At 37.0% G+C, this 14,310-nt stretch overlaps 1 protein-coding gene across 2 annotated transcripts; it reads right to left on the minus strand.

Annotated features, from left to right (window-relative positions):
- Positions 1–2,292: 2,292 nt before the first annotated feature.
- Positions 2,293–14,277, minus strand: LOC121319350 (translocating chain-associated membrane protein 1-like). Of its 2 annotated transcripts, XM_041256701.1 has the most exons (11): positions 13,979–14,277; positions 12,860–12,917; positions 11,744–11,862; positions 10,880–10,996; positions 10,539–10,597; positions 10,200–10,284; positions 9,717–9,787; positions 9,215–9,319; positions 8,810–8,953; positions 8,482–8,642; positions 2,293–6,521 (listed from the first exon to the last, which is right to left on the minus strand). In XM_041256701.1, exons 1-11 carry the CDS (start codon positions 14,096–14,098, stop codon positions 6,448–6,450), a joined length of 1,113 nt encoding a protein of 370 aa, XP_041112635.1. In that variant the 5' UTR covers positions 14,099–14,277; the 3' UTR covers positions 2,293–6,447. The 2 variants fall into 2 exon arrangements, with proteins under 2 accessions (XP_041112635.1, XP_041112634.1); XM_041256700.1 differs by lacking the exon at positions 2,293–6,521 and having other exon boundaries at positions 8,148–8,642.
- Between the last annotated feature and the right edge of the window lie 33 nt (positions 14,278–14,310).

Consider the following 14,310-nt stretch of genomic DNA (forward strand, 5'->3'; position numbering starts at 1 on the left):
TTTTCCCCCCGTTATATGGTGTGGTAGTATTCTTAAATGCTGTCAATCAGGATCTATTTTCTACCAGCAGTATCTAGGGCAAATTAACTATGATTTGCCTTGAGTCTTGTTGTTTAATTGCATCTGAACTATTTTTTTATGTAAAGTATTATTTTGGTTGTCTATGAAATTACTAGTTTGGTATCGCCTGAAAAGAAAATGCCACAAACAATACAAGTTTAGCCATGTTGGGATTAATAAACTACTAGGAACCGACCAACACTGATAGGTCGATTGGCTTCCTCAAGCTCATAACTTCTCTTATGCTCTTAAACAGAGAAACACAGTTGTTTTGTGAAAACATATTCTCTAGATAATTAAGGTATTTGCCAAAGATATTTGTTGGCACCATATCCCGGGATTCACACGCATGGGACACTAGGATTAGATCAATTAAAAATGAGCTTGACCTAATAAAAATCCCCACTTGCCCAATAAAATGATCTGGATAAAAACCAAGTGCTTGGAGTGTCTTCTCCATGGTTGTGTCAAACTTCACAATCAGGAGAAATAGCGCCTGTGTCTTCCATCTGAACTGTACCTCAGCCATCATGTGACACGACAATATGCCTCAGAACACTGACATTATATTATAGTTATTTATTTTATTAATGATCGTCATTAAACCACCAAAAAGAGGGGGAGAACCTAAGTGGTTATGATAATCAGTCTCCCACCCCCTTCTCTCTCAAGGCTGGGAAACAGGGGGAGGCTGTTATAAGAGCATAAGAGCCTCCTAGAATTCCACCAGCAGAGAGTAGAAGGAGCAGGGAGTTAAAGATTCTTAGCAGTTTAAATAATTTTGCTGATGCTAAAAAGAGGAAGGAAAACTATTTAAAAGCCTCTGTATCATTCCTTTAGAGGTGGCATGTGATGTCAAAAAGCGTTTTCCCCCTGAAGAGTTTTATCATTTTAAAAAACACTGCTATATTTGTAAACTGCTACTGATCTGAGGCTCTTCTGAAGAGTGCTGGGTTCTGTTACCGAGAAATAAGCTTACAAGTTTTGACAGCTACTGAAATCAGAAAAGGGGCTTTCCATAGATATCAGCTTAATCTATGCTAGAGTGGACATCACATGCTTTAGCTTCAGATGTGTACATTGCTGGCCATTAGTCTGCCAGGAAGTCTACGTCTTATTAATGATGGCATTTGGAATAAGCTGCGTTAAATAAGAAGGTATTGTTTTTAATGAACCCAATTTATATGGAAATGCATTCTAATCAGCATAATTTAGTGTCACATGTATGCTTATTGGGTAACAAGCAGCAGATATACATAGCACTAGTATGCTTCCAGACCCCCATTGAGCTCTTTCTTTTTTTGGTGAGATGACAATTTAAGGAGTTTTATTTAGAAGAAAAATCCAAGCAAAGATACTGGTCATAACAATACCAATAGTACTTCAACCAGTTGAATTGCTGTTTCCAGAAACATCCAGAAAAGACAACTCGCATAGTTTCAAATACAATACAAACATAACAAATGCTGATTCAATTTATCTCAACAGTACAAGATCTAATTATGTTTTAGGATCTATTTTAAATTTGTGTTCTTCGTGTGAGCCCGTCTATTAAAAATCTATTCACTTCTAGGGAGCATTTTGTTTTAATCATTTTAATGGAGAAATTAGATCCACCATCAATTGAATAGCCCCCCCCTCCTAAATTGAAAAGATAGAACATGGGATCCTCTTAACAAATAATAAGATAGGTTTTAGTAACTTAACTCCACATTCTGTATATCTCTTCAAACTAACAAAATTCAGCATGCACTATACCTCAATCTAGCAGACAGCCGCAATCCACTAAATGATCTATTTGGAGATGTTGCTGCAGGAGAGCTTGTTTAATAATTGATAGAATGGAGCAACAGGGGCCAAGTAGAATTATGAAGCAATTCAAAGTGTTTTATCTACCAGAAGACATTTGAAAACTCTGTACTATAGAATTACATTTGTGACTGTCTGGCACTGATGGCACAGTATGTTCTTTGGTAATTAAGTATTCTGTTTTCTCCCTTATATAAATAAATACAACTACCTATTTTATTAATCTCTTGTTGCAAATTGGCTGGCAGTCAATCCCAATATGCTCGCGATCCATAAGGAATGAGACACCAACGTAGACATTTTCAAAAGATTGTGGGCAAAACATGTCTTTTTAAGGGCACAATAACTTCACATCTTAATACAAATCTGTTTTATTATTACAGTACAAAATTTGCAAGATGTCTTTTTTTTTTTTGGCAACACTTACAATTCTCAAATAAATCGCACAATTGCTCCCCCTGCTGAGCTTCTCTTTGTTTAACCAGGCATGTGTGACACTGAGCCAATACTGAAGCTTTATTTATTTTTCACTTGATAGCAGATGAGGAGAATAGGCACTTAGGATAATGAGGCATGATTAAGCCAACATGCAACTTCCCTGTTTTAAATGGTCTTACTGGAAACCAGCTCAAACAACTATGTGTTGCATCTTTTGAAATGTTTCAAAGAATCCCCCCCCCAATCATTGCAAAACGAAAACAGAATATGTGACAATTATACAGATTCTAACAAAATGCAGGAAATTGCATTTTAAACCACCGATTAAATTTGCAATACCACACTTTTGGTTATTCAACAAAGGTTTATTTTAACTAAAAATCACACAAAGACTTGCATAAATACATACAAACATCTTCAGAATATGTCAGTGTCAGCACTTTTACAAAAAGCAATACTTTCCACATTCAAGCAAGCAACTCAAACACAGTACTAGTTTTATAAAATATCACATGAACGGCAAATAAATAAATAAATAAAATGAAATCAGTGCACATAGTTCAAACAAAACAGAACTGTGGTGCCTTTGGTAGAATACTCCTCCATCTGAAAGTGTTTTGTCTAAGTATGCAATTGAGATGATAAACAGGATTGTGCTAATTCTACATGACCCTACCTTCGTCAACTGTATAAAAAAAAAATCTAAACATTACAATGGCCATGAACATAATAACTGTGTGTATTGTTGCAACTCATCAGTACCTGTGCAGCACATTCCGATTAGGAAAATGCATAATTAATGAAATGATATATACAATTAGGTATTGTTTTATCCAGAAGTGCAGTTCAATAATATTTAACTTAATTACAATACCTATAATAACTTATCCAGTAAAGCACAGTACAGGATATTTCAAATGCATGTCGCTCAGATACCTGCGAAGCATCCTAAGACTGATCAAAAATCCATTGTGGTAACTTTCACTTTCATCCTGTTTCTTTGTTATATTGTTTGTTCTTATATCAAAACTGGTCAGGTAAATGTATATTCTCGATTTACGATTTCAATGTCATGTGCCTTCCACAAATCCAAGTACAGGGGGGTCATGATGTTTGTGGGCCTTATTAATGCAGTGTTAATTAATGACAATGGTGCCAAGTTTTTGGGTTTTTTTGCAAGCATTTTTTGAAGTACAGTAGAGCATCACAGAATCATATGTTGAACATTTTGTCAAAGAACCAGAGGAATAATATTGCATAGTATTTCTGTTGAAATGACACAAACTACCACTGGATGGTACTCTTCTGGTATGCGTTGATGCCATCCGAGATGTCACTCTAGCTTGCGCTACCTATTATCGGTATATGATTAACTAAAATTAATAATCTTTAAATCACAACACAGTTTAAAAGCACACAAGTTACACTAAATGTTTTAATTGGATTTTTAAACTGTGTAGGGTTTCAACTGGGTCTAAAACTAACTTAAGTTATTGTTAAACCATAAAATGCATGACATAATGTAGCAATAAAAACATCTCAACTGGTTTTTTGCCAGCACTGTACTCCTGTGACTAGAAGTACATCAAAAACTTGGCAGGAATGAATCTTGTGGTAAGATCATCATAAAAGATGTGCAGCCGAAATTCATATAACATGTAACAGAAAGAGACAAAACAAGGTGCTTAAAAATAATTTGGTAATCTACCATCTGAATTGCAACATTCTTAAAATACACCACATTTAATAAAATGTGGCAACATACTTCCGTGTTGCCCCCTTTTAAGACTTTCTGGCTGAGTTTAACTTTTAGCCTGTTGAAGTTAATACATTTCATTATTCGTTCACATTTTGTCTGACTTTATAATCTGTGCTTGATAATTTAAGAAGCCTGATAAATGTGTTAGCCACTCACTTCAAATGCTTAGCTCTTGCAGTGACCAATAACTAAAGCTTTGGCAACTACAGCATTGATACAGCTTAGAAGAACTTGGTAGGAACTACTATAGTCAATACAGGATCCTTTTATTCTAACATCAGCAACTACACATGAGAAACCTGTACCCAGGGACAGGTACTCGCATTTTGAAAATATCTGGCCAGCTGTGCTTTTTGACACTTATGTTAACTGCTTGACACAACAGATCAGCAGTTACACTACAAAGGCTGCGAAATTAATCATGTTACTATAATGCCTTTCATTTCCATAGGAAATGTGCAGTTGTGAGCGCCCAAGTTTCCAGGCATTTCAACACATACTTTCAGAGTTGGAAAAGTCAATGAATTATATTGAGGTTGAATATTTTAAGTTTATTTTTTAAATTTGAGTAAAAAAAAAAAAAAAAAAAAAAAAAAAAAAAAAAGAGGTTACAAACGTCACAAGCATTTGTTAATAAGAACACTTCAACACTGCACACGCTGCTTGTTTTGTAATCTGGAAATGAACTGTAGGACTGTCACAAGCTGACATCCCCTCCCTCCTTAGAAATTGCTGCAACAGAATGAATGCGAGTATTGGCCAATGCACATAATTCACATGACTTGTGGTAATAGACTGTCGGATGGCGTGGTTGCTACTTTCAAGGTAAAGGGCCATCCTATCCCAATACTGGAATAAATAGACTGCCACAAAAATGAGAGATTATTTAAATTATGAACAGTGAGAGTACTGCACATAGGTAATAGCACATGTCTTTCTGTGCTGCTAGCATTATCTAAACCACTGGGAAGGGAAAGGATTTTGCAGCTAGACTTGGACCCATTTTCTGCTGTAGTTGATCACGTCCTTTCTAGCATCACTTGCAACATGAAAAATGATCCTTTATATGACTGCTTTGCAGAGGCAATTCAAAGTATAAACAACTTTGTTAGCTATACCTCTATCAACATAAACAATGGTCCAGAAAAAGACAACAAAACACAGATTAAATGTTTCCTTGCATTGTTTTAGCAGAGACACAAACCTATTGAAATGTTAAAGCAGAGTCACAGCCACACAGTTTCATGCATCTAAAACAATCCACACACACACACACACACACAGGGAGCATTCCAAAAGCCCAAAGAGAATGGACAAAAAAAATGTTTTGAACCATTCGAGACGCTACATAACAGTCCTAATCTTAACTTTGAAATCGAGAGTATTGGTTCAGATAATTAACATTTTCATATAAGGACACTTAAGAATTGTGTTTGGATCATGTTCTGCATTGCTCTTCATTATGGGTTATGTTTGACCCAAGAGAAGCACTGTAAAATTACCAGGACGTATTAAAGGCCACTGGGTACCTGAATTATGATCGATACCAGCCCATTGGTTAAGTTTAACCTCAAAAAATAGATCCTCCTCTTTGTTTGTATAGCATTTCCACAATTTACACACGGATTCTCACTTTAAAGCAATGCATTCCTGATGAGTACATCCTTTTACAAATTTCAATGTAGGCACTGCTTACTTGTCTTGGATACACATTTTATACTGTATATGATCCACTGTCTCATGGCCCTTGTAATCTGCCATTCTAGGCATTTAAGGTTTCCAGAAGAAATGCTTTAACCTGCATAATTTATAGCCCAATGTCTAAGGCTTTTTAAGGTAAAGAATCTCTTACTCTTCATAAATGATCCTTTAACCCCCCCACCCCCACCACAAGTAGCATCACATATGAATTAAATATAATAAATACAAATCCAGAACAGTTTAAGCAACATGGCATCTGCACTGCTTGCCTGGCATTGCAACAGTGTTTGGTAAAGGCATCAGAAAGGCTTAACTCGCCCTAACCAGCTACTTGGCAGTAAACACTATGTTAACACCATGTCAAATCATTATGAACAAAGGCTGCTGTTCACACTACTTGACCAGATTCAACAGGTATAAAAAAAATGATAACTCAAAACTGGGGCTTGCTATGCAACCAATAGTATAGCGAGAAGAACTTGCATTAATTACACATTAAGTAATTGATAAAAACAATTCCAAAGCATGCAATATGCTTCATTTTCACCCAACAATGCTGATGTATTCCGATTGTGCTAATGCTCTTTTGTGGGCAGGAGGCAGGCAACTTTTAAGGTGAGATAGGGTAGCACATTGCTTTTCCACTATCTTTGTATACTTCTGTTATGGAAACACATGCTTTAAGAAGCTTTTGCTTTTCTTACGCGGGGTGATGTTCTCTCCTCCGACTTCACCACTCCGTTAACAGAATTTCCTATATATATATATAAAAAAGTATTAAGACAATTAGATTGGTTTCTTGAAAAACGTAGACCACAACCTAAATCCACTTTAAGAACAAAAATACACAAATTGTAAGGGTGACGTGCAGATGGACAAACATACATGGTCCTTCATAGTGGTTTGCAGAAGTATTCACCCCCTAACAATAATGTCACATTTTGTTGAATTACAGATAATGTGTGCACAGTTTTTCAAACAAACTTTTTTTATACAAACTAAACTGAACACTGTTATATGAGGAGGAGGTTAAATATCAGCAAAGAATGTGCAAAATTAAATTTACTGGTGGCATGAGTATTCAGCCCATTAAGTCAGTACTTGGTAGAAGCAACTTTTGCAGCAATTACTGGCGAGTCTTTTTAGCTAAGTCTCTACTAGCTTTGCACAGTAGGATGCTGAAATTTTTGCCTATTCTTCACGGGAAAATTGATCCAGTTCTGATAAGTTTGTTGGAGATTTGACGCACTGCAATCTTCAAGTCTTGCCATAAATGTTCGATTGGGTTCAAGTCAGGATTTTGACTGGGCCACTCAAGAACATTAATTCTCTTCTTGTTCAACCACTCCAGTGTTGCTTTAGCTTTGTGCTTTGGGTCACTGTCCTGCTGAAATGTTTCAGAGTCTTAGCTGACTCAAACAGGTTTTCCTCAAGGATTTGCCTGTACTTTGCACCATCCATTCTCCCCTCGATCCTGGCAAGCTTCCCAGTCCCTGCTGAAGAGAAGCATCCCCATAACATGATGCTGCCACCACTATGCTTGACAGTTGGGATGGTGTTGACTGGGTGATGTGCAGTGTCGGGCTTGTGCCAGATAATGCTTGGAATTTAGACCGAAAAGTTACATTTTTGTCTTGTCTGACCACAAAACCTTTTTCCACATGTCTGCAGTATCATCTACACGCTTTTTCGCAAACTCCATACGTGCTTAAAGATGAGGCTTTTGAGTAATGGCTTCTTCCTTGCCACCCGTCCACACAGGCCAGCTTTGTGTGGGGACCTGCTTGTTGTTGATGTGTGAACACTGACTCCCATCTCAGACACAGAACTTTGCAGATCTCTCAAGGTCACTGTCTGCTTCAAAGTGACATCCGGATCCAGTTTCCTGTTTGCCCGACTGCTCAGTTTGGGAGGTGACCTGATCTGGGTAATGTCTGGGTGCTATGATGCATCTCCCACTTCTTAATGATGGATTTCATTGTGCTGAGGGGGATAATCAGCACCTTTGAAATTATCTTGTACCATTCTCCTGCTCTGTGCCTCTCTACCACTTTCACTGATTTGTTTTGAAAGCTCCTTGGCATTCAAGGTTGCTTTGTTGAATCACTATGCGAGTTGCAGCTTGAAAGTCTTTATATACCGGAGAGAAATTATCTACAAGTTAAACCACTTTGGAGTACACATAGGCTGAAACCATTTCACTAATTTTGTGACCCGTTAAAAAAATCATTTGCACATGAGCTTATTTAGGGTTGCAATAGCAAAGGGGTTGAATACTGAGAGTAATTGTTTTTTTGCTGTAAATCGTATTTATATTCTATATGCATTTTTTTTTTTTAGCTTTATCAATATGGAGCAGTCTAATTTGAAAGCATCATGGAGTACGCTCTGGTGCCAACAAAATGTAAAAACTTTGTAGGGGGGTGAATACTTCTGCAAACCACTGTATATCCCCAGGTCCTGCTACTCTCAATAACACATCATACATTCAGTAATGGCAGAATATCGACTTTATCCCCCCCCCCAATCACTAACCTTTCTTCTTGTAATGAAAACTGAGATTGTTAATGTAATAGTACCCACATGCATGATCAGTTTTACATATCTTGGATTATATAAAGGCACAACATGTAGGAATTCCCGCAGATGTGCTCGAGGAGCAGTGGGGTTGACATGATATAAACCGTCTCGTTTCTGCAGTGCAGGAGACCTACCTCTGTTGGATTCTTTTTTGGAAGGCCTGCTTTTAGGACTGGTGACCTTTTTTTTGGTGGCTTGGTTCTGGCTGTGTTCTCTCCATTTCTTCAACTGGAAATTTATGAACTTCCACATCATCCAAGCCTGTGTCAGACAAACAGCAGCCAAACAGCCAATCCTGATAAAGAACATAAACAAAACTTCAAAATGCAATTTACCGCAATAGAGCAGAAAGGCAAGTTGGAGTTTATGAAACAAAATGCATATGCAAGTGAGAAATAAGTATTTAACACCTGGTAAAATACTGTATGTGGTTTGTTTGAGAGGGACCGATGACAGACTAACCTGACAGTCAGAACATTAAAGTTCCCCTCGGAGATAGAAAATCCCTTGTTTTCTGAGCGAGCGAGACCAAAGCCAAAAGTGAGAACAGAGAAAGTGAGGGTGAGGAGACGAGCCATTACAAACAGCAGGGCCCAGAGTGTAAACCTGGGGAGAAAATACAGCGTACTATTAAACAGTACTAAGACTTCCTGACCAATGCTTTCAACTTGTATTGCATATTGCAAAGTCAACAGAGGACCCGTCACCCATCTCCTTTTCGTAGACGTTTGACTGACAAAAAAAAAAGAAAAAAAATCAACCCAGATAAAATCAAAAATAAAAACATCCAACATCTCATACTCCAAACACATGCTTTGATTGATTCGTTCGTAGGTTCGAAAGGTAACGAAACTCTAAGCACTTTACCCCTTTTGCTTGTTTTCATCACTAAAGTAGAAAAGTCGAGAGGCGTGGAACAGCAGTTCCACCAGGCAATGTGGCACGAGCAACGTCAGGCCAAGGCGGTGAAGACTGTTGAAGAAAAAGCAAGGCGGCTCCTTTAGTAACCAATACAAATAGAAGAACATAAGACTTGTGTTTCATTTTCTCTTGTTATTCCTAATCTACTTGCTGAATTACTGTTGTCAGGTGTAACACACAGGGCAGCAGGGCGAGAAGGGCAATCATGCACATTGCAGAGATGCATTACTGATAGCATTTGTTCATACAATGATGTAGAGGGTCGAGTATCACATTTAACCTGAGTGGTCTTACTCAATTAAAAATAAAACAAATGCTTATTACTTTAAAAAATTAAAACAAAACAGAAATGACTTCTACTTACGAATGGCCATAATTCAAACTGAGCCTCCAGTGGTAGCTCACAAATCAAGCCATTAAATGTTTCCTACAATACTCAAAAACTTACTTTAATATATAGGCACCAGCAATATGGAAAACATTAAGGCAAATATAGTTCAGCTGCCGAGGAATATCCTCCTGCAAAAATAAATATAAAACCTGTAATTAATTGCATATTTACACAAACTGAAACACAGACTACATATTCATATAGTGCTTCAGCGCTCATATAGGAGGTGGACATTTTTAAAAAACATTTTTTCACATTTTATAAAAATGTAGGCATCTTTCTCGTCTTTTACATTATTCATTGCCAGGCCATGCGACATGGCAGCTGATGCAAATTCATTAACTGACATGTAATTTATCTGAGATTGAATTCAAAATAACTGAATCATTCGCAAAACTACATAACTTTGAAATCAATAATATTGGTTCAGCTATTCAACATTTTCACACAAGGACACTGAAATGCTCGAGTGAAATCCCTTATATTGATCATTTTACAGTTAAATGAACATTATTCTTTCCAAACAGAATAAGGCCCTACCTTTCGAACTTTCTGAAAGTAGAGTTCAGGCAGTGCATGAAGCCAGTAGGCAATCTGGCAAATGTAGAAGAATTTTACCTGAAAGCTATAATGAGAGAACCCATCAACCCAGTTTAAAGTAAAAATGTATTGCATATTGGCTCTGTTCTTAGCAACATGCCAAGGGCCATGGATTGTTTTTTGTGGTTAAAACTAGTAGGACAACTAATTACTTAATAACTAATTAACCAATTAATTACTAATAACTAATTAAATTATGCAAAGACATGAGTAAAGGCATTTAGAACATGGCTTCACTTTGCGGTTTAATAGTAAATTAACAATTATGATATTACTTACAACATATGTAAATATGGGTATCCCTCCCACAAGAGAGTAGGGTTCAAAACAAATTCCTCCTACATGAGATGACAAAGTTAATCCATCCATTTGGTATGGTCAAATTTTGATAATACAATACAGTATTTAGGACATTAGTAACTATACTTTTGATCCAGTGGAAAGTTTGCACCACAAGTAAATAGAAATGTCATTGTTCAAAAAAGTGAAAATTGAAGGGTTCCTAAATTACTTTATATTTATTATTAAACATTTTTTTTCCTGATTACAAAATCAGACATTTAAATGTCTTGTGTTTGGTTTTGAATGAGAAATTTAAAGATTCCATTAACACTACTTACTGCAGTAAGGATGCTGGTCCCCCAGATGAAGGAAAATAAATAAAAGGCAGCAAGCTGACCAGATTCATTGAATTTGCTGTGCTTGGTTTTGGATAAATGAAGCCGTCTGTTAACTTTCTGAAAATCAAAAACAGAATATAGCTAACCTGACATACTAATTAGCAAAAACCTGGAAAGGAAACTACCAAGTGGTAAGTCAGTGAATAGGCAGAACTTAACTTTGCTACTGTCAGAGAACACTGACTGAGCACAACACTTACCTACACAACTACAAAAATCTAAGAAACATTGGGTGGCTGATATGTGTGGACGTGAAAACTATAAATGATCTTCTCTAAAATATATTCTCTCTCTCAGCTAGCAACAATTCTAGTACATCTATCCACAGTTGCCCTGTCATTGTGAACCTGCTAACATACTGCACAGTACTCTTTTACAACATATTCTCTCCTGTAGCATATATCACACATGCATCATGCATTTTCTTATTCTTTGACACTGAATTAAAAAACGAAATCCTATTTATTACTGACAGAGTAGATAAGTCAGTCATAAGTCATCCAATGACACTGCAGTCTCATATAATCCTCCAACCAAATGGTGACTGTCTGCAGGCTTTCATTAGAAGACAGTTAATGGAATCAATGTAATGTAAATATGACTTTGCAATCAAACAAGCTACAACTTAAATGTTTTATCTCTGCAATCAAAAAAGCTACAACTTAATTAAAATGTTTGATCCCAACTGTAATTTATTCACGTTTATTAACCTCACTGTTGAGTCAGTCGGTCTGTTTCATACATCATCAGTCAAAAAATGTGGAACGCAATCATTGAATCTAATGTACTCTGAACAGTACTTACGTCAAGAATGTACTCCTGGATCAAGGCATGAAGAATGATGGCTACCAGCATGTAGAAGAAAATAGTAGCGAAATCTTTTGGTCCATAGTCATAGAAGTTTATCGGTTCAGATCTATAGTCTAATAACAAAGAAAAAAAAAAGCTATGTTTTTTTCTTTACAATATAAGCTCATAAAACATGTTTATTTTGTTGTAAGGAAGACTAATATTCCACACAACAGATCATGTTAAAACAATTACAATGATTGACTTATTTTCAGGGGTGTACACTGAATAATAATAAATGATCACGAACTTCAATTAGTAAAAGGAGGCAACATGGGGATCTTATGTATGTGCTATCCTGAAAAGCTGATGTAGGCTGCTTTCTAATCATCAATAACCTCACAAAGATACTGCAGAATAGGGGCTCCAGATGCATGACCCCTAAATGATATGGTTTCCTACTCAGAACAACATCTTTGGATTGTTTTTTATTCAATTTAGTATCGGATTAATGACCAAGTTACTCTGTTATATTTCAAAGGGTTCATCGTCCTAATTTTACTTCAGAGTTACTTTTGGTTCCTATTATAACGAGCACACAGCAAATTTTCTGAATACACAAATCTGTACTGAATCCTGTGCCAAACACAAACTAATCTATAATTTACTCAGTGAATTGGTGTAAATACTCTCGACACAATTACTGCAATTCGTTTTTGAGTGATGACTTATTCAACTTGAAATGTGTTCTAAGTAGGAGACATGCATTGTTTGTCTTCATTTTGGACAATTATATATGCACACATTTTCTGTCCGAATTAATTATGTAAAAACTGTACTTGCTCTTAAAGGCATACATTAAGTGGCTTATAAGCTATAAGGCATACAGCGTATTAATGCCAGCACCACTGATCGATTGTACTTACCTTTAGGACACAGCTAGCTGCCTTAGAATACAGTAACTACAATTCCCAAAAAAGCTTCACCCTGGACAAACCTACACCGATACATTTTGTTGTTATTACTTTCCAGTATATTATACATGCATTGCTCACTAATTAACTGGGGTTCAATTGTGTTATGTAAAAAGATATGTATATCAACAAATGAAAAGATAAAGAAATAACTCACCAGTGTATGTAACATTGTATTGGACAGTGATAAACATGATGGCATACTTTGCTGTTACCTGCAAATGGGGGGGAAAAAAATGCAACTGAGTTAACAGAGATTTTAATGTATTATCAGTTATCCAGAAAATTGAGGTTTTGATTTTATGTTTCCTGCTTTTTACAGTGCTTCTGCCAGAAAAAGCAGTCAGGCTTAAGTTCCTGTTTACTTTCTTGTTTCCTTGACTACAGACACCATATGCTCAAAAGACCACAAGTGGTCTTAACTGAGTTAACTTGGGTAATATGCTCATCTACGGCCTACAAAAATGTTAGGAATTTGTAAATGTTTGGTGCTGGGGGTGTGGCACTTGTTGCCTTGTTACTTCAGACCCCTTACAAATGCATGCAAATGATGGAATTTGTAAGATGCCCCACAATGGCAGTAGATTTCGATTTTGTTCCCGCTTTTCACGTGTAAAAACGCACGTTACATTATTTACCATAAAGAAAGCTTGCAAGTACAAGACCACGAGATGCTTACATAACAGTATTCAGCACAAAACACGTTTTAAGTCATGCTGTTATCCGTTCCCATGTAAAACTGATGACTAATACATAAAACGAATGAATGGCTTCGTGCACGACAGATCACTGGCAGTTCCTTTCTCTTCAGATATAACCTACAGTAGCAAACAATTTTTAAGAAAAAAAAGTTTAACACACTCCTCCAGAATTATAACAATACTCCAAGCTCCTTCCTTGCAGCCGAACACCGCTCACTGCAGAGAATGGCTGTATCTTCTTGTTGTAAATGAAAGGAAATCCCGTTACTACCATTTAAGTGTGCATGTGATGTAAACAGCTACCGTTTTACGCCTTTCTCCTACGTCATTTTAAAGTTTTCTTTGTTTTCAATAGGCTACACTTGTGTTTTAAAAGCATTCATTTTATTTTCACTAGCTGGGCTGCATATGGTAATTGTTTGGTTGTTGTCACGTAGATAGCCCCATCCGCGTTGTTACTGAACAGAACTGTGGCCTCTCGGGCTGGGCTTTTTTTCTGAGACAGGACCAGGGGGCCATGCACGGCCTTCTTGGCAGTCCAATTGTCTCTGTGTGACGCTTCCAGTTAGAATTACCTCAAACATGAGTCCCAGCAGAATGGCCATGGCCACGCAAGACACCATATCAGCGTGGTTCTGGATCACGAACTCGTGGCTAAGGACCGGCGGGCTTTTGTTCTTCTTTCGGAAACCCATGACTGTCACTGCACACACCCGCAGCTCCCGGTTCCAGGTCCAATTAACTGTACTGATCGCTTATTTACCAAAAAGAAATAATAATACCAAGCACGCACGCAAGCACCGAATCTTACACTGGAGAGCACCCTCTCAGTTTCTACAATTCACTACTGCCTTCTGCAAGCACTGCCCACCGATTCGATGTATGCTGCCCCCACTTCCAAATACCT

Source organism: Polyodon spathula, chromosome 8 (genome assembly GCF_017654505.1).
Source record: "Polyodon spathula isolate WHYD16114869_AA chromosome 8, ASM1765450v1, whole genome shotgun sequence".
Classification (NCBI taxonomy): Eukaryota; Metazoa; Chordata; class Actinopteri; order Acipenseriformes; family Polyodontidae; genus Polyodon; species Polyodon spathula.

What these genes read in the sequence shown, in the direction of transcription:
- LOC121319350 (XM_041256700.1), bottom strand. Translation starts at nt 14,098, where the DNA reads ATGGGTTTCCGAAAGAAGAACAAAAGCCCGCCGGTCCTTAGCCACGAG. An exon ending in GGACCAGCATCCTTACTGCA is followed by an intron (nt 10,598 to 10,879) that starts GTAAGTAGTGTT and finishes CATCTCATGTAG; the next exon opens with GAGGAATTTGTTTTGAACCC. An exon ending in TACCCATATTTACATATGTT is followed by an intron (nt 10,285 to 10,538) that starts GTAAGTAATATC and finishes CTCTCATTATAG; the next exon opens with CTTTCAGGTAAAATTCTTCT.